Source organism: Jaculus jaculus, chromosome 5 (assembly GCF_020740685.1).
Source record: "Jaculus jaculus isolate mJacJac1 chromosome 5, mJacJac1.mat.Y.cur, whole genome shotgun sequence".
NCBI classification, from domain to species: Eukaryota; Metazoa; Chordata; class Mammalia; order Rodentia; family Dipodidae; genus Jaculus; species Jaculus jaculus.
This window is the reverse complement of record NC_059106.1, coordinates 158,779,561-158,802,125: the sequence shown is the minus strand read 5'-3', so window position 1 is coordinate 158,802,125 and position 22,565 is coordinate 158,779,561. Positions and strand designations below refer to the sequence as shown.

Genomic DNA, 22,565 nt, shown 5'->3' with positions numbered 1-22,565 from the left:
TGATCTGCACTCCCAAGTCTGGTTGCTGCTTCTCACTCCCAGTCCACTCTATATGGAAGGGCGAGAGAACTGAGCCTTTCAATAGAGACCTCAGGTCTGGTAGGTGCTGAGGAAAAGAGCTTATCACTCTCCTCTCGAGCCTCCCGTGGAGACCCTTCATGGGGTGAGGGAAGGGGACGCAGCATACCTCAGCATGCCTTGTGATCCTTCCTGACAGGACTCAGGAAGTAGTTTTTGTTTCATTTTATCTTTTTTTTTTTTTTTGGTTTTTCAAGGTAGGATCTCACTCTGGTCCAGGCTGACCTGGAATGCACTATGCAGTCTCAGGGTAGCCTTGAACTCACGGCGATCCTCCTACCTCTGCCTCCCAAATGCTGGGATTAAAGACATGTGCCACCACACCCGGCTTTCTTTTGGTTTTTGAAACAGGGACTTATTTGGTAACCCAAGCTAGCCAAGAAGTCACTGTGTAGCCCAGGCTAGCCTTGAATTCCTAACAATCCTCCTGTCTCTCCCTCCCCAGTGTTAGGATTACATACATGAGCCACCACACCCAGCTTGTCCAAGATTGAGCAACCATCCCAGACATGCCTCTCCCTCTGTAATTCTCTCCCAGGCCAGCACACGGGCTAACTCCTTTGGTCCTGTCCTGGATGAACACAGAGCCTCTTATGATGAAAGCACTCCCACCATGGAAACAAAGTGTACTTGCAGGAATGTGCAAGAGAGGTGTGTGTGTGTGTGTGTGTGTGTGTGTGTGTGTGTGTGTGTGTGGCGGGGCAGCTGGTGGAGACTGCCATTGCCTGGCATCCCATCTCTTATAGCAGGTGGCACTTCTGTGACCCAGGCATTTGTATACATGCCTCCAAAATCTGAGGTCTTTTCTAGGATGTGCTGGGGAAACAGGGCTTCACAAAACTCTGTCTCATAACATAGGTGTGTGCATGGGGGGATGTGTGTATGAGAAAGAGAGAGAGATCAAGGCATTTTTTACAAAGGCATTTTATTTCAGTAAACAAAATACAGGTTCTTCTAAAAGTCTATAAAAATTCAATTATTTAGTAAAAAGTATATATCTGGAGTTTATCCTCTTGACATTCAGTAATTACTGTCTTTCTTCTCCTTCTTCTCAGCTAGAGTCCGTCCAAGCTGACATTTAAATAGCAAAGTCTAGAAAGGAAGACAAATGGGGTAAGCAGGGAACATGCTTGGTCAACATTAATTCTACGTTCAAGCGTTTACGCTCAGCAAACAGATGCCACTGAGCTTTATCTACTAATGAATGTAGTTTTGGCACCACAGTTTTCCTTCCACCTAATTATTTTTTTTGCAACTTTTTGTTCATTTTTATTTATTTATTTGAGAGTGACACAGAGAGAAAAAGAGGCAGATAGAGAGAGAGAGAGAGAGAGAGAGAGAGAGAATGGGCACGCCAGGGCCTCCAGCCTCTGCAAACGAATTCCAGATGCATGTGCCCCCTTGTGCATCTGGCTAACGTGGGTCCTGGGGAATCGAGCCTTGAACCGGGGTCCTCAGGCTTCACAGGCAAGCATTTAATGGCTAAGCCACCTCTCCAGCCCAATTATTATTATTATTTTTTTAAAAGCAAGGCTCCTGTCTAGATAAGCTACTAGCCTGAGAGGAAGGCAACATTTGCACGCTGGGCTGTGAACCACCATGCTCTTGCCATCGGTTCAATCATCTATAGGAAGGAAAGGGCATTTATTATCTCACACTTAAGTTTTCCACCGTCTCCTCAGCTAACACACAGGTGATGAGTCTCTGTTAGAACAGCGATCCAGTCAACCTTTCAATTCAAACTGCCCTCCCTCACCCTGATCTAATCCCTCCCTCCTCCTTCTCCTCCATCCGGGCTTCTGCCAATGAGATACTCTCCTTGTAGAAGCCATCAGCAAGGAGACCGGGCACTCCTCCATATTTTTAGGTCTGGTTGCTCCTCCGTTGTAGTCATTAAAAAAAAAATTTTTTTTTTGAAAGGCAAGATTGCATGAGGGTAACTTATTTGGCTGACAAGAGCTTACATTCCCTGAGGACTAGGGAATGGTGGCATGTTTGGGAGGAGGCCAGTGACAGAGTGGAGGGCTCCTACAAGCTCATTTGCATATGTTGGGGAAGGTGGCTGGCTTGGAGGAGGGCAGGGTGCATGAAAGTCTTTGACCTGGGTTGAATTCCTGGTTCTGTTCTTCACCATTCTTTCAGTGTGATGTGACCTCAGAGAGTTGTCAGGAGGGCTGAGTGACAGTATTTTATAAACTGATCAGCAAAATGACCTGCTCAGGGTGATGGCTTAACACCCCTGTGTGGCTACTATCATTCAGAAGCCTGTCTTTACCCTCCACAGCCTGAGCCTGATGGAGAAAGTGCCTCCTTTCAAAAGGGTGGGGTTTAGTGTCGGCAGCACTTTTGGGCCCCCTAATCTAATGGTTCCCACAATGCCCTGCTGCTAAGAGCACTACATAAGAATCAGCTAATGGGCTTTCAAAAGAACCATTGCCCAGACCAAACCATGGACATGAAACCCTCTCCTGAGGCAGGAGTCCAGGAAGCTGTGGTTTTAACAAGAAACCCAGGCAATGCTCACCCTGGACTGGGATTTGGAGCCACACTGGTCTACAATCCTTGCCCACCATGCTGGAATCCTCTGATTTTCAGAGAAGCCCAGAAGTCAACCTGATAAGTGACGAAAACTAGACCAATGCTTCCCAGAGATCACACGTGAAATGATGAGTGTCACTGATCACACATTGAAAGCCAGGAGAACCACTTCCTGGCTCCTTGAATTTTGAACCTCACAAGTATGCTCTGGACTTCTTCCCACCCCCAGCCACGTGCACTGGGAGGTATTAGCTAGAGCAAATAGCTCTGTGCCTAGAGAAGAGGCAGGGGGCCATTAAGGCCAGGACGTTGAGAGGCATGAAAGTCACCGTGAGCCAGGAATGGTATGCAGGAGTGCAGGGAGTGGCTGGAGACCAGGTGGGGCCAGGTTAAGGGCAGATTGGAAAGGGATTATTTGCCAAAGAGTGGCACTTTATTCTGAAGGTAACCTCGGCTTTTAAATGCCCTGTGGACCTCAACCTCCCTTCCTACGTCAGCAGGTCCAAGCATAACCACGGGTGTTTTCAGAACCAGTTTATGGGGGACACCTGAATCAAACCACCACAAAGGGCTTCTCTGGAGCCAAAGTCTGCAACTGCCAGCACCATGCAGGGTCCTGAGCCCGAGCCCGTGACAAACTCCAAGGACAGGATGGATGCGGATGCTCTACGGGGTGTGCAGCCGCTAGAAGAGCTGAGGGTCAGACTCTGCAGCCCGGGCCCTCATAAGGACCAGGAGGGCCCAGGCACCCCACCACAGTCCTTTAGACCCAAATCTCAGAACGATCACGCCATCAAGGGGCCTGCTGCGACCCACTAGATACTTCATATTGACGAAGCCCAGGTACCTTCAATTTCCCATCAGTCATCTTTCTTCTCAGACTGCTGCTTCTTTTCAGCTTCCAGTTTTTTCTGTTTCGCTTCCAGTCTTTTCATTTGGTATATTTTTGCTCCCGCAAATGCCAGGCAGAGAATCAGCGTTTTTGCTGCCAAGATATACAGCAGCAGGGGCACGTGTTCGAGAACCTTAAAGAAGAAAGATATCCTGTTTACTCTAGCGGTCACATGCATGTTTCTTTCATGTGCTCTCGTCCAACAAACATTGACTGAGCACCTATTGTGTTTTAAGCATAAAGCTATGCGTGGGGGCTGAACTGGGGATCAAGCAGACAAGGTTCTTGTCTCATGTCACCAACAGCTCTGCGAGAGAGGAATAGCCAGCAATGCAGGATGTCATAAGTTGGGTCTGCCACAACTTGATGCAATTTGAGAATCTTTCAGGCCCTTCCTTCTGAGGCAGTAGTATGGGCCAATGTAAGGGTGGCAGCCAGGAAGCCTGGGTTAAAGCCTGGGTTCCTGCTCGGCCACACACTGGCTATTAGTCAGAGTTCGAGCTCTGTAGCTTTTCACGTTTTTTCCCCAGGTAAGTGAAGCTGGTTCAGAATTTTCTTCTAGATTGTTCTAGATGCTCTAGCTTAAGTACACTATGATTTCGTGGGTCGGGAGACATAAGCACATGCAATGGAAGGTAAAATATAGTAAAACTCAGAAAATGGAAAAGGAACGACTTATCAACTGCTCTTTTAATCTCCTCCTGGAGGCAAGGAAGTCCGGGGAGCAATTTTCTACTCACTGTGAGATTTTGTTAGGAACGTCTATAGATCACAACAGCATCTCAAAGCAAATACTAGGCTAGTTTCATAAACATGGTTAGTGGGATTCAAAGCATTATGGACTCTTGGCTGATTAAAATTCCTTCCTCAATAAGAAAATGATATGTTTTGTGATCATTATTTTAGAGGGTGAGGCAGGCCTTACTTATCCCAAGGAAATCATTAGATTCAACTACTAAACATCACTTATCTGTAATCCCAAAGAAATAAGCATGTCACAGGGAGTGTATCTGAACCTCCCTCTATTAGTTCACCTGGGGTTGATATGAAGTTAGTGAAGACTTTTTTAATTAATTGTTTTAAACTTTATTTTCATTTATTTATTTGAGAGAGAGAGAGAGAGACAGAAAGAGGCAGAGAGAGGGAAAGAGAGAATGAGTGTGCCAGGGCCTCCAGCCACTGCAAACAAACTCCAGATACATGTGCTCCTTTGTGCAGCTGGTTTACATGGGTCCTGGGGAATCGAACCAGGGTCCTTTGGCTTTGCAGGCAAATGCTTTAACCGCTAAGCCATCTCTCCAGCCCTAGTGAAGACTTACAGAACAATTATGTTCACAGAACTGGAGCGTGGAAAGGATTTTAAAGGTGACCTGGTCTACCATCTCATTTTTCAAAGAAGGAAAGTCAAACTCATAGACATTGAGGCTGTGGTGGTTTGATTCAGGTGACCCCATAAAATCAGGTGTTTTGAATGCTAGGTTCCCAGCTGATAGAGATTTGGAAATTAATGCTTCCTGGAGGCAGTGTATTGTTGGGGGCAGGCTTATGGGTGTTATAGCCAGTTTCCCCATGCCAGTGTTTGGCACACTCTCCTGTTGCTATTGTCCACCTTATGTTAGCCAGGGGGTGATGTCCATGCCATCGTTTTCCCGTGCCATCATGGAGCTTCCCCTCAAGCCTGTGAGCCAAAATAAACCTCTTTTTCCCAGAAGCTGCTCTTGGTTGGGTGATTTCTACCAGTAATGCGAACCTGACTGCAATAAGGGCCCACTCACATCCCACGGCTCACTCAAGATGAGGCCGAAATTAGGATGGACCATCCTAATTTGATTCAAATACAAAGATATATACATATATATATATATATATATATATTTATATATATATATATATCATACACACACACACACACACACACACACACACACAGAGAGAGAGAGAGAGAGAGAGAGAGAGAGAGAGAGAGAGAGAGAGAGAGAGACTTTAAATTGTACTACATTCTTTGTGCTTTGTGTTCAGATGTGGAATTTTCATTTAGAAGACAGAGCATTTCTCCCCATGCACTATAAACTCCCTGTACTCTATGAGCCTCCCACAGACGTTCCCAGCTCATCCTCACCCCGGCCTCATGAGCGGGACAGACGGTCCTGACTGAAGTCAAGAACTTGTAGCCACAGGAAGGTCAGGTGAGGAAGGGGAGAACCCAGCGTCCCCTGCTCTAAGGCCTGGCTCTCCATCTCCACACTACCTGGTAATACCTGCCATGTGCTCCCGACCCTGCTAGTTTTACAATTAATTCATGCAAATCAGCAATAACTTGGCTACCGAATTTACCACAGGTAATTTTACTCAATGCCTCACACATTATTCATGCTACATATAGCCATCTGAGAAAGCCTGTCTTGTTATACAATCATATCCCAAGTATCATGCGGGAGGGAAAAGGTGAGTATTGTCTTTCAAATTTTTTTTTTTTTTTTCGAGGTAGGGTCTCACTGTAGCTCAGGCTGACCTGGAATTCACTATGTAGTCTCAGGGTGGCTTTGAACTCACAGCGATCCTCCTACCTCTGCCTCCCAAGTTCTGGGATTAAAGGCGTGCGCCACCACACCCAGCTTTCAATTTCAAATTTTGTAATTCACAATGATAAGAACAATGATTAGCTAGTGTTGCAGTCCGATTTGCATTGCTGGTAGAAATCACCCAACCAAGAGCAGTTTCTGGGAAAAAGAGATTTATTTTGGCTTACAGGCTTGAGGGGAAGCTCCACGATGGCAGGGGGAAACTATGGCATGTGCAGAGGGTGGACATCACCCCCTAGCCAACATAAGGTGGACCACAGCAACAGGAGGGTGTGCATGGGGAAACTGGCTGTAAAGCCCATAAGCCCACCCCCAACAATACACTCCCTGCAGGAGGCATTAATTCCCAAATCTCCATCAGCTGGGGAGCTAGCATTCAGAACACCTAAGTTTATGGGGGACACCTGAATCAAACCTCCACAGCTAGGTAAGTTTTCAACCACTAAGTCAGCTTAAGGGTAAAGACCACACACAACCGAGGTACTATCAGAGTCCTCTGCTGACAGCATGAAGGGCTGTGACAGTTTATCCCGCTAACAGGAACAGCCCAGACTGCTGGTAGAAGTGTCAGGGGGCCCCTCCAGAGACCTAGGGCTCCCCTCCATGCCCGCCCTCATAAACCTCTCACTCTTCCTTTATGAAGGGACACCTTCAAAGCACAAAGGCTTGACCCCCATACAGACACACCAGCAAGAGGTGAATGTGCCACGCTGGCCTCCTTGTAAGTTTATTGGACTGCTGCGTGGGCTGAACATGCACTTGGTCTAACAAGTCACCCTTGTCTCCATTTCTCTTCTCTGTGGATGTGCCCAGGAGTTGTCACATGCTGCAGCCCACGTGACAGCCCGTAGTTCTCCATGGCACTAACCCAGAAATGCCTCTGGTGGTCTGAATCAGATGTCCCCTATAAATAGTCAGGTGTTCTGAATGCTTGGTCCCCAGCTGATGGCAATTTGGGAGGTGGAGTCTTGCTGGAGGAGGTGTGTCGCTGGGGGTGGGCTTATGGGGTGTTACAAGTCAGCTCCCCCTAGCTACAATACAGCTCCCTATCCTTCTGTTGTTTCCACCTGCTGTGGCAGAGGTCATGTCCAGCCTCTGCTCACTCCATCGTGAAACCTCCCCTCAAGACTGGAAGCCAAAATCAAACACTTTCTTCCCATCAGCTGCTTTATTACCCCCCCCCCCCCAAAATGAGAAGTAACCGGAACATCACCTCTAGCAGTTTCCAGCACATGCCATCTCAACAGGAAGTTAGAAAAACAAACCAAAAAGGAAATATAGCTCACAGACGAGGGTAAGTGGTTTCGGTGTTTACTTTCTTTTTAATAGGGACTAGGCAATTGACAAAAAGCAGAGATTTCAGGGCTGAGAGGGAGGCGGAGTGATACCATCAAGGCTCAAGGACACTAAAGGGCTGAGGCAAGAGCTTGTCCACCATCCTGCCCCTCTCCAGAGCCCTGGGCCTCAGCCACGTTCACTCCCTGATTTCCTAAAGCAAACTCCTTTCACCTTCCAAATGTATAGACCTTCAGAGAGGAAAATTACTATTGGACGATATCAACATTCATCTCTGAAAATAAAACCTGTGAAATGGGAATGGTTAACTTTATTTAAGGGAAAGATAGAATGAAAGAGGCAGATAGAGAGAATGGGCACACCAGGGCCCCCAGCCACTACAAACGAACTCCAGATGCCTGCACCGCCTTGTGCATCTGACTCTACGTGGGTACTGGGGCATCAGACCTGGATCCTTAGGCTTCACAGGCAAGTTCCTTAATTGCTAAGCCATCTCTCCAACCCAGGAATGGTTAATTGTTTTAAAAAGAATTCTCCAGTACTCATGTAAAGCCACATGAACAAAGTGGTACATGTGTCTGGAGTTTGTTTGCAGCAGCAAGATGCTCTGGCATGCCCATAGATACATTCTCTCTCAAATAAATAACTAAATAAAATAAAATAAAAAAAAACAAGGGGCTGGAGAGATGGCTTAGTGGTTAAGCGCTTGCCTGTGAAGTCTAAGACGCTGCTTTGAGGCTTGATTCCCCAGCACCCACATAAGCTAGATGCACAAGGGGTGTGTGCATCTGGGGTTCGCTTACAGTGGCTGGAGGCCCTGGCGTGCCCATTCTCTATCTCTTTCTCTCTTTCTGCCTCTTTCTCTCTTGGTCTGTAACTCCCCAATAAATAAATAAATAATTTAAAAAGTAAATCAAACAAGGTAGCTGGGGCAGTTATAGGGGGTGAGGAAAACTTGATTCTTTGAGAGTCCTCTAGAACTGGCATGCATGTGTCGGGAGCCATAGAGCAAAAGCCTCTCCATTTTGCCTGAGCCTGCTCATAAGCTGACTCATTACTCAGAAAGCTGGTCCATCCAGCTTTCTGTTAGGTCCTTCTCGAACGTTGGTCAGCAGACTGCTTACAGAATCTTATCTTTTGCAAAAGCCAGTTTATGATCAGGATGTGAAGCCTGGTGCAGTCAGGATGTTAAGCCAGTGAGGCAAGATTAGATGAACACCTAATTACATCCCCTCTAGGTTTCCTGACAATTCCAAAGCCCTAAATCACGTCAACCAGCTTATTCCCCCCCTCCTTTTTCTTCCCCTGTATAACCACTGTGTAAAAAATAAAGACTCTGAGGCCTTGACAAACACCTAGCATGGTCTTCTTCTTGTGTCTGTTTGCCTTTTCTCACCCAGGTTAGCTTCTCCTCGGGTCCTTGTTCAACTCCCCACTGGCTGGGGCATGCGTATATGCAAACATTTGAGGAATTATAATAAATATTTGTAAGGAGGTTTTTCCACTGAATGAGGGGGAAAGTTCCTATGTAGAAAAAATGTTACCACTTAATTAAGAGAAGCTGTTTCAAAAATGTTTTCATCTAAAATGTTGTGACATGAACCTTGACTGTAATCCTAGCGCTTGGGATGCTGAGGCAGAAGGACCGCCTGGGATGCATACTGTCAGCCTATCTAGGAAACAAGTAAATATAATGAGGTCACACTCGCTATTACCCAGGCAGTGCTGTATGGCTGCCAGGCGCAGCCCAGACGTTACAGAAAGGACGCGTTAGCTTATGCGTCAGTTCTTCAGCTTCATGGAGGTTCCTGCAGTCAGGGAAGTGACCATTGTGTGTTCACCCTTGCTGGCACAGCCTCTGCCATTTCCTCTCCCTCTTACTGGCCTGGTCACTGTTGGGGGATAAACGGCCTCTCTACATTGCATTCCACACTGTACTTGGCTTCTTTCCTCTTACATCCACCGTGGTGGTTTGACTCGGATGTCCTCTGTTAACATGTGTGTTCTGAATGCTTAGACCCCAGAAAATGGCAATTTGGGAGGTGGCACCATGCTGGAGGAGACGCATTGCCCTGGGTGGTCTCAGGGAGGTTAGAGTCAGCTCCTCCCTGGCAGGGTTTGGCATGCTAGCCTGCTGCTCTTGCCCACCTCCTGTGGCAGAGGCCGGCCACTCTGCTCATGCCATGCCTTGCCCTGCTGTTATGAAGCTTCCCCTCAAGCCTGTGAGCCAAAGTGAAGATAAGCTTTCAGCTTTATCCCAGCAACACCGAGGTAACTGCCTCACCCACTCACTGCTTGCAGTTGCCTTCTCAACCTTTCCACGGCCAGCTCTGCCCCTGCCTCATCGACCCCCTCACAGAACACCACTCTACGCTTCACCAGCAACCAGGCTCTTCCAGGAGGAGAGAGACCCCAGACTTTTTGCAATTATTTTGAAGGATACTCTTTTTTTTTTTCCCCTGCTGAGAGGGGTCTCATGTAGCCCAGGCTAGCCTTGCACTTAAAACATCAAGTATGATTATGCTTTTGTCTACTTAAAAAATAATATCTGGGCTGGAGAGAGAGCTCAGTGGTTCAGGTGCTTGCCTGAAAAGCCTGAGAGCCTGGGTTCAATTCCCCAGGACCCACGTAAAGACAGATACACAAAGTGGCACATGCATCTGGAGTTTATTTGCAGTACCCAGCATGCCCATTCTCTCTCTTCACTTGCAAAGTAAATATATATATTTTAAATCTGTCTACTTCTACATAATTATTCTTTTTTTTTTTTTTTTTTTTGGTTTTCCGAGGTAGGGTCTCACTCTGGCTCAGGCTGACCTGGAACTCACTATGGAGTCTCAGGGTGGTCTCAAACTCTCGGCAATCCTCCTACCTCTGCCTCCCAAGTGCTGGGATTAAAGGCGTGTGCCACCACGCCCGGCTCCACATAACTATTCTTAATCTTTATAGTCAGATATTCTATGGCTTACATCTTAAATACCCCAATAAGTCCCTCTGTTAAAGGCTGGGAATGGATGTGAACTTTCAAGTTGTGGGGGCTTATGGGAACTCCTTAGGCCATTGGAAGTACTCCCGCCAAAAGGGGGTCATGAGACTCCCGTTTCTTTTTCCAATGTTGTTTCCTGGCCCCTACAGTGGTAGTCTGACTTACCAGAACTCTGCACTGTCATCTTGCACCTACCACAGGCCCTGAGCGAGGAGTCCAGTGCATCTTGGACTGGAATCTCCAAGACGCATGAGCTTAAAGAAACTAATTACCTCAAACAGTTCATTATCACGACAGATATGGTAAGTGGAGAAAACAAAACACAAGCTATAAATGCTTAAAATGATCCTCACCTGCCAGTTCATGGTGGGCCCACTGAAAGTTCACTGCTAATTAATGGCGCCTTCAAGACAAGTGCATGAGAAGGGGCTGGAAGGTCACAGATCCAAGGAGCTGGAAGTTCTGATCTGTGGAGGAGGAGGGGAGAAAAAGAAACAGCTCAATAGAATTTTCCAGGGAAGGACACCTTAGCAACACATGCCTCTGCTGGACAGAGGGTATGTGCACTGAGATTGTGAAAGGCAGGATAGAAAATTTTAAAGTAAACTTAGTGAAGAAACAGCTGGTTGCTACAGCTAGGGGACAGCCTGAACTATATATTCAGAAAGGAGTAAATCAAAAATAGGCTAAAAGATAGGCTGCAGGTGGCCCAAGATATGGGTTGGTCGGGTCAACCTAAACTTTATGTCCCGGGGAGAAGATAAACAAAAATACAGTTTTGAGAAAAACCAAAATAATAAAATAGTTTCCCAAGACAGCCTGACCAAGGACTTAAACTCTGGTTATGCACAAATAAGATATGTAGACATAACTGTACAAGCTTGGCAAATACCCTTGTGAAACCCCCTCCCCTTTCCCTTCCTTGCTAAAAACCCTATAAAAAGAAGCACCCAATAGGGCTCAGGGTCGACTCCTCTGTCTCCTGCATGAGATACGAGTCGACCCCAGAGCTCTGGTTTCCCGAATAAAGCCTCATGCTTTTGCAGCAAGTTGGGTCTCCCGTGTGTCTTTGGGTGCGTGCTATCGTGAGACTTGAGTGAAGGTCTCCCTCTGGGGGTCTTTCAATTGAAGCTCTACATAAGCAAGCTAAGACCACTGATCACGGAGACCTAGAGGCTGACAGCAGGAAGCTCCACCCAGCAGCTTCCCACAGTTCCCAGTTGAGGTGACAGTGCTCCCTCCGAGACACAGCCGGTTGCATTGTATTCCTCCGCACACCTGAAAACCAACAACCAAACCAGCCCTCTGTCCCCTACCTATCTCCTGGCCAGAACACGAGCTGATCTGGGGAGGAGTTTCAAGTCAAAGGGGGTTTCTTGGGTCTTCTAAGTGTTAGCTCAGCTCACGCATGACAGAGCAAAAAGAAAGTCCCAAGATAGCAATTTATAAATAAAATTCCTTCTCAATAGTGAGGGAGAGCTAGTGGAAGGTGAGGCCACAAGTGACAACGGAGACATGGCCAAAGCAAAGGACTTGCTCTAGAGGCCTGTATGTCACTATGTGAAGACTGGAGCACTCACTCCTAGTGCCAGGATATGTGAGCTCTGGCTGGGGAACGTCCATACTCTGTAAGTGACCTCCCTCTGAGGCCTCACTGCCATATGTGTGTGTGAGGAAGGGGGTGTCAGCTGGACGGTCTCCAGGGTCCCTACTTTTCTCCAGCATGACAATCACAGCTGAACCGTTGTGCCAATCTGTGCTAACATGCTCAGATGAATTAACTATTCATAACCACCCAAATGACTTACAGCTTATCTCCATTTTGTTTTCTGTCCTTTAATTTTTTTATTTTTAAAAATATTTTTATTGGGCTGGAGAGATGGCTTAGCGGTTGGGCACTTGCCTGTGAAGCCTAAGGACCCCGGTTCAAGGCTCGGTTCCCCAGGATCCACATTAGCCAGATGCACAAGGGGGCGCACGCGTCTGGAGTTCATTTGCAGTGGCTGGAAGCCCTGGCGCGCCCATTCTCTCTCTCTCTCCTCCTCCTTCTCCTCTCTCTGTCACTCTCAAATAATAATTAAAAATAGGGCTGGAGAGATGGCTTAGCGGTTAAGCGCTTGCCTGTGAAGCCTAAGGACCCTGGTTCGAGGCTCGGTTCCCCAGGTCCCACGTTAGCCAGATGCACAAGGGGGTGCACGTGTCTGGAGTTCGTTTGCAGAGGCTGGAAGCCCTGGCGCGCCTATTCTCTCTCTCTCCCTCTATCTGTCTTTCTCTCTGTGTCTGTCGCTCTCAAATAAATAAATAAATAATAAAATAATAATAATAATTAAAAATAATAATAAAAAAAATTAAAAATATTTTTATTTATTTATTTGAGAGAGAGAGACAGAGAGAGAGGATAAGTGTGCCAGGACCTCCAGCTATTGCAAACAAACTCCAGACGCATGAACCACCCTGTGCATCTGGCCTATGTGGATCCTGGGGAATCAAACCTGGGTCCTTTGGTTTCGCAGGCAAGTGCCTTCACAGCTAAGCCATCTCCCCAGCCCTAATTTTTTTTTTTAATTTTACTTATTTTCAAACGGGGGGAGGGAATGGAGAATGGGCACACCAGGGCCTCTAGTCACTACAAATACATTCCAGATGCATGTGCCACTTTGTGCATCTGGCTTTATGTAGGTACTAGAGAATGAAACCTGGGTCATTAGGCTTTGCAGGCAAGTGCCTTAACCACTGAACCATCTTTCCAGCCCTCATCTCCATTTTCTAAGTGACAAAGTAACAATTCATGCATCAAGGGTCCTCCAGGCAGGACTGGGATGCAAACCCTCTGATCTGGTTATGGGCATTCACCTCAGCACTATCCTGATGTAGGCAGAGAGCACTGTGCTCAAAAATTCATAAGGCGACTTTTTTTTTAAATTATTTATTTATTTATTTGAGAGCGACAGACACAGAGAGAAGGACAGATAGAGGGAGAGAGCGAGAATGGGCGCACCAGGGCCTCCAGCCACTGCAAACAAACTCCAGACGCATGCGCCCCCTTGTGCATCTGGCTAACGTGGGACCTGGGGAACCGAGCCTCGAACCGGGGTCCTTAGGCTTCACAGGCAAGCGCTTAACCGCTAAGCCATCTCTCCAGCCCATCATAAGGCGACTTTTATTTGAATGGGATTGCAATCAGAATTGAGAAGATCATCAAGGACACAAAGTGGCTCCTCCTTCATGACCTCACAGCAGCTGTTGCTACCTCCATAAAACCCCTGCAATGTCAAGCTCATCGACATTTTGACGTGGGTGATGGAGGAGGGTGAAAAACAAGCCTTCAAAACAGGAGACACTGGCTGGAAAGGAGTTCACTGGGAAGCGGTGGGTGAGGGGAAGACAAAGGAGGTACTGGGAGGGGATTATGACCAAATTGCATTATGTTCACATATGAAAACTGTCCACAAAAATGTTAAAAAAAAAAAACCAGAAAATTTCACAGGCCTCTGATGGGCTTCCTTTAGACGAACTTTAAGGTTCGATATTTCTTTAAAAAGACTTTTAATTACCAAAGTATCTGAACATGCCAAGTTCAGACCTCAATGTATTCAAGGTTATAGTGTCTCAAGAACCAGCTTGCAACTGGCACGAGACAACCAGGTTTTTCCTGTGCCATCTGCAAAGTCAGATAAGCTAATGATGAGCCCGGGAGCCACAGCTCCGTTTAAATGCGATGACGGTGATTGAAAGTGCTCATTAGCTTGGTGGGCAAGTGACCCGCTTGCTGTTAAGTAGCCTCAGATTCTGGCCTGCACGGGAGAAATTTACTTTTAACATGTGATAACCTGCAGCTAGAATTCTCACTTTGAGCAGTCTCTAATAGTCTTAGGGATTAGCCACATTACACATAAAACAAAATGTATTCTGTTAAACTTCATTTTTTGTAAGTCTTTCATAATTAGGTACCTACACAGTAGACGATTTGGCTGTTTTCCACAAACTTTCTGAGACCAAATTATATACATGAATTGGTGCATGTAGAAAATTGATCCCAAGGTCATTAAAAACATATCCCAAAAGCTTAACAAGGCAATAAATAGAAAAGAACGCCCGGTAGTCTGGCAGAGTGGCAACCACGTACTACATTCACTAGCTATGTGACCTTGGGCTGGGCACTCGGCCTCTGAAAGCACAGCTTCCCGTTCTGAAAATTCTCCTTCAGAAACTGGCCAGCAAACACTGGGGCCCACGTGCAACACACAGAAAGCACTATGTCAATGTCAACCATTACTGCTATGATAAACAGTTGATGGTTCACTGATGGCCATGCCAGGCTGAAGGACAGGAACAAGTGGCACGCGGGGCAAAATGCAGTTCCTGCAGGACAACCAGGCACGATAGGCTCATGAGCTCAGGAGAACTGGATATCTGGACTCAAGTCCTGGTGGCACTCATGAAAGGTGTTTAATCTGGAGAAAGTCATTAACCTCCTGAACCAAAATGCCCTCATTTGTAAAGTCAGAATGCGAAAAACCAGTCTCTAGTACAGTATCTCACAACTCACCATCCTCTCTGATAGCACACTGGACCTGATTGCAAAAATATACCCACAACTGCCTCAGCTTCCTCCTACCTTACAGTGATAACAGTTAAGCTCTTTAAGAAAAAAATACAACAGAGGGCTGGAGAAGTGGCTTAACGGTCAAGGTGCTTGCCTGCGAAACCTAACCACCCAGGTTCAATTCCCCAGTACCCACGTATGCCAGATGCACAAGGTGGTACATGCTTCTGGAATTCGTTTGCAGTGGCTGGAGGCCCTGGCATGCCCATTCTCTCTATCAAAAAACAAACAACAACAACAAAACAAAACATAATCAAGGTACACCAGTAGGGGGATGGGGTGGAGCGCGGACAAGAGGACAAACTGCACCATCAGGCCCACTCGTTCCCACCCACTGCCTTAACTTAAGGCCCCAAAGAAGCCATTTTCACAGCACCCTGTAGGCCTTCTGCAAATGAGACAACTAAGAAATCTAAAACCACCAGTGAGCTATTTGCTCTGATATCATACGTACTGATGCAGTTTAGAAAAAAAGTAGCTGGTGTCAAGAGCTGAACTGCAAAAGCCACCAAAAAGAGGACCATTTGGAGGGCATAAAATTCTTTGAAGTGGGACTTCCAGGTAGATGGTGTCACAGAAACGACACCAAAGCAGTTTAAGGAGGGGTATAAGCAGAAAAACAGCAAAACGCACTCTTCTACTGAGAAGTGAAGGTGTATAAGTTATTATCAACCACAGCCCAGAAGCGGAAGAGACCGAGTTCTTCCAGAAAGGAGGACGCTGGCCAGAATGCCACCGAGGCACCAGAACTCCCGCCCACCCAGCAGGGGCAGAAACCAGGGGAGGGGCTTTTCCACTCACATCAGCCTCCTCGCAAAGTCAAGGAACCCGAAAGAGAAGACAGCCGGGACCAGCTGAGCAGCTGCTGAAGGAGAACACTGATGGGACCAATGAGCAGCTCCGTACAACCCCCCCATCCTGCACAGTCTCCTATCCCCCAACCAACCACCAGCGCAGTGGCAAACCACTAGCGAACTCATTTAGACCCCAGCGGCGGGGCATCCAGCCCAGCTGAGCAGAACACCAGGTTCACAGTGCAACGCAGAGGGGTTGAGGTGGGCACTCAGCATTGGTGAGACTGGAAGTCACCCAAAAGGGTAACAGGGCCTGCTGACATAAAGGCAGGTACACAGGCCTGCACTGGAAGTGCTAACCTCTCTCTCTACGTCAGAGCAGGTTGTGAGTTACATATTCTTGGCTGGCTTTACCACTCTCAAATAAACTGTATTTTGGGGCTTACTATTGTTGCCTTTGATGTTTCCTGATTCATATATGGCGCCTTTGTCTTTTTCTTCTGTCATTATTGGGGACAGGGTCTGCCTCGATTCCAGTGTCAGCCTGGAACCCATTTCAGACTAGAAACCTCAACCTTCCAGTTGACAGGATTAACAGAACGGACAACACACACCCTTAGGGGCTTTGGCTTTCTTAGATTATCTTTTTGTTTTAATCTCCACTACTGCCTAAATACTTTGTGCTGGTTTGGACTGAACATGTATATTGCTCAGTTGAAGTTTAGAATTTGCCAGTAACTTGCTCCACCCAGTCTACTAGAATATTTGAATAGGAGGAAAACTCAACACCTAGGGCCACTTCTGCGGGTTTTTTTTTTTTTTTTTTTTTCTTGAGTATAAGAGTTACACTTGGGACCTTAAACTCCTACCTTGAAGATATATAAAGATGGATTTATACAGCTAAGAACATTGAAGATAATTAGAAAACCCAAGCATGAAATTAACTCAAGATGTAAAAATATCTACATTATAATACAAGAAACACAAAAAACCAGGATAATACAATCCCACCCCAAATTACAAATCCATCAGAAATGACCCCCAGTGGGACAGTTTTAGATAAAATGCCTGACAAAGATTTCAAAAAATATAGATTATATCTATACTCAAAGAAATCAAAGGAGTCAAAGAAATAAATTAATTCCTGAAGGAAAACAACTTAATGAAATAAGGAGGTCAATACAAGACATGAGTAAGGAAATAGGAACAATGAAAAAATACCAGTCAGATATATTAGAAATGAAAAAAGAGCAAGTCAAATAGAAAACTCTGTAGAAAGTCTCACCAGTAGAATGGATCAAGGAGAGGACAGAATGTCTAAACTAGAAGACCAAGTAGTAGATCTAATACAGCTCAAAAAAGAGAAAAACAAACTAATAGGAAGGCATGAATGGAAATTTCAAGACATTCAGGGCACTATGAAGAGATTAAACATAAGAATTCAGGGTATAGTACAAGAAGAATTTTACTCCAAAGGTATAGCAGATATTTTCAACAAAATCATAGAAGAAAACTTCCCCCCAAAAGGGAAAGTGATGCCAACACAGATACAGGAAACCTATAGAATGCCAAAAAGGCAAAATCCCATGTTCTTGGGTTAGAAGAATCAATATTGTGAAAACGTCCATCTTACCAAAGGCAATCTACACATTTAATGCAATCACTTATCAAAATTGCAATGGCATTCTTCATGGAAATAAAAAATACTAAAATTCATTTGGAAGCACAGAAGACCTCAAACAGCCAAAACAATTTGGAGCAACAAAAATAAGGCTAGTGGTATCACCATATCTGGTTTTAACCTATATTACAAAGCCATGGTAACAAAAACAGCATGGTACTGGCACAAAAACAGACACGTAGCTCAATGGAACACAATAGAGGACCTAGATGTTAACCCAGGCAGCTAAAGCTACCTGATCTTCGACAAAAATACTAATTGGAGAAAAGACAGCCTCCTCAACAAATGGTGCTGGGAAAACTGGATATCTACGTGTAGAAGGATGAAAATAGACCCTTATCTCTCTCAATTCAAAACAATTAAGTCAAAATGGATTAAAGACCTTAATATCAGACCTGAAACTCTGAAACTGCTAGAGAAAAACATAGGGGAAACCATTCAGTATACTGGCATAGGCAATGACTTTCTGAATATAACCCCAGTTAATCAAGAAACAAAACCACTAATCAACCACTGGGACCTCATGAAATTACAAAGCTTTTGTATAGCATAGAATAGAGCAAAGAAGAAACCTACAGAATGGGAGAAAATCTTTGCCAACTATACATCTGACAGAGGATTAATATCCAGGATATACAAAGAACTCAAAAAACTAACAAGAAATCAGTGGGCTACAAGCCAGGCATGGTGGCGCACATCTATAATCCCAGCACTTGGGAGGCAGAGGCAGGAGGATCTCGGTGAGTTTGAGGCCACCCTGAGATAACATAGTGAATTCCAGGTCAGCCTGGGCTCGAGGGAGACCTTACCTCAAAAAAACAAAAAAAGGGGGGGGGGCTATGAAACTAAATAGAGAGTTCTCAAAAGAAGAAATAGAGATGGCATATAAACATCTAAAAAAATGTTCTACATCTTTAGCCATCAGGAAAATGAAAATTAAAACTACTTTGAGAGTCCATCTCACTCCTGTCAAAATAGCTATTATCAAGAAATCACGTAACAATAAATGCTGGCAAGGATGTGGAAAAAGAGGAGCCCTTCTACACTGTTTGTGGGAATGTAATCTGGTACACCCATTGTAGAAATCAGTGTGGAGGTTCATGAGACAGCTAAAAATATATTTAACATATGACCCAGCTACACCACTCCTAGGAATATATCCCAAGGACTCATCACACTACCTTAGAGATACCTGCACATCCATGTTTATTACCGCTTCATTCACAATAGGGGAAATGGGATCAGCCTGAATATCCCTCAACTGATGAGTGGATAATGAAGATGTGGTACATTTATATAGTGGAGTTCTATTCAGTGATAAAGAAAAATGAAATTATGAAAATTTCAGGGAAATGGATGGACCTGATTATATTTACTGAGACAACCCAGGCCCAGAAAGCCAAGCACCTCATGTTCTCTCTCATATGTGGATCCTAGCTACAAATGTTTGGATTTGTACATGAGTTAGAATAAAACTCATTAACAAAGGCCAGTAAGCTAGAAAGGGGCTATAAGGGAGGGAGGATAGGGGAGGACTTAAGGAGATGGTATTGCATATATGTAAGCAGATGAACAGATTACTGGGGGTGGAAAGGTCTAAGTGAGGTCAGGGGAAGAGATACAGTAAAGGAAGGTGGGGGGAAGGTTAATCAAAATCTAAGAAGTAGGAAGCTGGATGTGGTGGTGCATGCCTTTAATCCCAGTGCTTGGGAGGCAGAGGTAGGAGGATTGCCATGAGTTCAAGGCCACCCTGAGATTACACAGTGAATTCAAGGACAGCCTGGGCTAGAGTGAGACCCTACCTCAAAAAAAAAAATCTAAGAAGTAGCAATAAGTCATATTGAAACTTACTTTTTTGGACAATGGCACACCTAGAAGCCATAGATTGTTATTAGAAAATTTTCAATGCTCAGGATGGGATACCTTTCAGTAAACTGTCTTCCAGGGAGGTCCCTGATGTCCCCAAATTACAGGTCATTACCAAGGCTCTTGGTTTCCCACCAGGAATAGATGTTAAGAGCCTATTGCTGAAGAGTCCACGTGTTTGAGCTGCAAGGTCACTGAGAAAATCTGCTGGAGCTCAGCTGAAAACCTCCATGTGGACCAGCTAACAGAAAGCTAGATAAAAACTATGCTGTATGCAGCTCCATGGGACAGAGAGAAGTCACCAGTGGAGATAAACAACAGTGGGCACTGCAAGCCTTAAATTTGGCCAAATGAGCCAATAGGTGTAAAAATAGTGGCATGTCTGTTATGGAGGAAACCAACTGCTCTCTAATTGGACTAGAGGCTTGCTCCACAGGAGGGAATATATGCCTGATACTGAAAACCTATAACAGGAAAGTCCTGAGCCCTATGGGTGTAATGCCTGCTGGTGTCTGGCTAAATGCATATATGTTCACAAACTGCCTGGTAAGCCCTTTTCTTAATGTTCATACCCATATATTAAAGCTACTCTCACTTTTGGTTAGAGAAGCTTCTCTTTTCAGATTGTGGTGACCTCTGGGATGACTCAAAAGGCACCACAATGCTGAGATGAAATGACAGAGGAGTGCTCAGCACTGAAACATCTCTATCACACCTTCCAAGGTCAGGGTCCATTGCAGAAGAGGTGGCGGAAAGAATGTAAGAGCCAAACGAAGGGTAGGACCCCTAACACTGCACTCTTTCAGATACAAAATGGCCTGGTTATCCATGAATTCACAGTGCCTTGCACTACCTACACAAGGCTATTATAATAGGAGGAAAAGAGGATGAGATTAAAATAAAAGAGAGATTGATTTAGAAAGAGTAGGATATTATGAAGAGTGGAGTTGTAAACGAGAAACTGAGGGGGGAAGGAATTATCATGGTTTACTGTCTATAATTATGGAAGCTGTCAATAAAAAATAAAAATAAATAAATCTTTGAAGTGCAGGGAATTTTAGCCTTCCCTAATACTATTCTTAGAACATAAGTCTAATCCAGTCTTGGCTTAAATCTCAGCAATAACAAAAATAGCTTAAATAAATCTGCAAGCATTATTATCTTGGTTACTGTGAAATTTCCTGATTTTTTTCCTTGGCCAAGTTTCTCCAGAAACAAGCAAAAGCTATTCTTTCATTTTGGTTAGGTCAGTTACATAGTGTGGACACCTATAGTTCACAAGCTCCGTTTTCTTTTAGGCACAGCTCTCAAACATAAGGGTTTATACAACATTTTCCCAGCCACTCATCAGGGAGCTTTTGGTGTAAGTAAACTTTCCAAAGCTGTTTTCATTCCCACTCTCCACCATTTAGCCCCATCGAGTCACCCAATCATTTGTCCCTTTCTGCTCTGCACACAGGCCTTGAACTTCAGGAAACCCAGACCTACGCATTAAGGCTGCTAAGACCTGGCATCCCAAGGCTTGAGGGCTCCTCTGATCACGGCGAGCGGGGTTTTCCCTGTGCCTGCGGGACCCCTGTACCTGGTTTGGACCACTCTGGTGCATGCGACCCCGATGGGCCACAGCTACTTCAGGGCAACTCGGAGGGGAGGGGTGAGGCACCTAGGTCCTCTCCTCACCCCCTGAATACTGGAGGTCCAACAACATCTGCTCCACTAAGAACCAAGGAAGAGGGGCACCCAGCTGTCATTGCTCCCTCCCCAACACCCACAGAACAGGGCGACCCAACCGTTCTCTAGTTCCCCAAGATCTTAAGGGACCAATACCTGGTCAAACCAGCCTCAGGCCCGACAGGATCGAGTACCAGGCTCTCTGTCGGTGGTTCTGGGGTGGCTGACAACCTCTGAGTCCCCATCCGCTGCGTGGCCGTGGGTCAATATGCATTTATTCCGGGTGGGAATGGATGCGAAAATGCCCAGGGTCCCAAACAGCTTTCGGGTTACGGGTCAGGCCCCAGCCTACCCCGACGTCACTCACTTACCAATCCCGGCGGGGCCGAGCCTGCCTTGCCTGATGTGCTCACCAGCCACGACTCCCCGAATCCTGCAGGAAAAACTACATGTCCCGAAATGCACCGCTCCGCGCGCCAGCGCAGTAGGCCCGGCAGCCGCCGTGACGTCCATCGCTTGGTGCGCAGGCGCAGAGGGTCTAAGCTGCGGTCAGGCGCGACTCTACGGAGGTCGTGGGGGCGTGTCGCTCCTTGCGCAGTCGCAGTGGGCCTCGGGCGCTGTGTCTGCGGCCGTTCTCTAAGAATCTCGATGGGTTCACCGAAGGGCATGCAGGCTGGGGACCGTCGTTCAGGCACAGAGACGAGTTCTTTAACTTACCTGGGGCGGAGGAGGACGGCGGCTGGAGGGTAGGGCCTCAGGGCCTCCCTGCATTCTCATTTGCGTTCCTTGATCTTGGGACCTTGTTGTCGGAGGCTGGGAATTAGTGGGACCCTAGGAGAAGGTTCCCCATTGAGCTTTCCTCCGTGGTGACAACATGCATGCGTTTTCCTGTGGGAAGACTTGAAGATGCGCTGTGTTAGGTTCCCAGAATCCTTTACTCAACCTGTGCCCCATGAGAAGGTCTGAACTGAGCACCCAAATACCAAGGATCAGGGGAGAAAATGGTCACCGAGTTCTCCACAGGCTCGGCTTGCCTTTCAGTGGAGGAGGAAACTGTCTCAGGAGGCTGGCACTAAAAAAATATATATATATTAGACCGGGCGTGGTGGCGCACACCTTTAATCCCAGCACTTGGGAGGCAGAGGTAGGAGGATCGCCGTGAGTTCGAGGCCACCCTGAGACTCCATAGTGAATTCCAGGTCAGCCTGGGCTAGAGTGAGACCCTACCTCGAAAAACCAAATATATATATATATGTATATATAAATATACATATATATATAATATATATGTGTATGTATGTATATAGTGAATTGTAGAGGCAGGATGTGTGTAGGAAACAGAAGTTAGTCAGGCACCTTAGGGGTGACCGTTTCCAAAGTGAGTAGTTTTCTGTTGGCTACGTGCACTAATTGTCTGTGGGCCTGTAGGGGGGAAAATCTAGGTCATTACTACAAGGTCAGAAATGTCAGAAGGATCTGGCCTGTCCTTATCTCTGCTCTCTTTGGGAGTCTTTCCACCTACTTCCTAGAGAATTAAGATTCCTGTGACGAAATCATGACTGCAGGCAGCTGGTG

At 46.0% G+C, this 22,565-nt stretch overlaps 1 protein-coding gene across 2 annotated transcripts; it reads right to left on the bottom strand.

Annotated features, from left to right (window-relative positions):
* Positions 1 to 986: 986 nt before the first annotated feature.
* On the bottom strand, positions 987 to 21,479 carry Smim11 (small integral membrane protein 11). 2 transcript variants are annotated; one of them, XM_045150437.1, is made up of 4 exons: positions 21,362 to 21,479; positions 10,726 to 10,839; positions 3,464 to 3,641; positions 987 to 1,170 (listed from the first exon to the last, which is right to left on the bottom strand). In XM_045150437.1, the coding sequence occupies exons 2-3, from the start codon at positions 10,735 to 10,737 to the stop codon at positions 3,477 to 3,479; spliced, it is 177 nt and encodes a 58-aa protein (XP_045006372.1). In that variant the 5' UTR covers positions 10,738 to 10,839; positions 21,362 to 21,479; the 3' UTR covers positions 987 to 1,170; positions 3,464 to 3,476. The 2 variants fall into 2 exon arrangements, with proteins under 2 accessions (XP_045006372.1, XP_004654519.1); XM_004654462.2 differs by lacking the exon at positions 21,362 to 21,479 and adding an exon at positions 21,147 to 21,333.
* Positions 21,480 to 22,565: the final 1,086 nt, after the last annotated feature.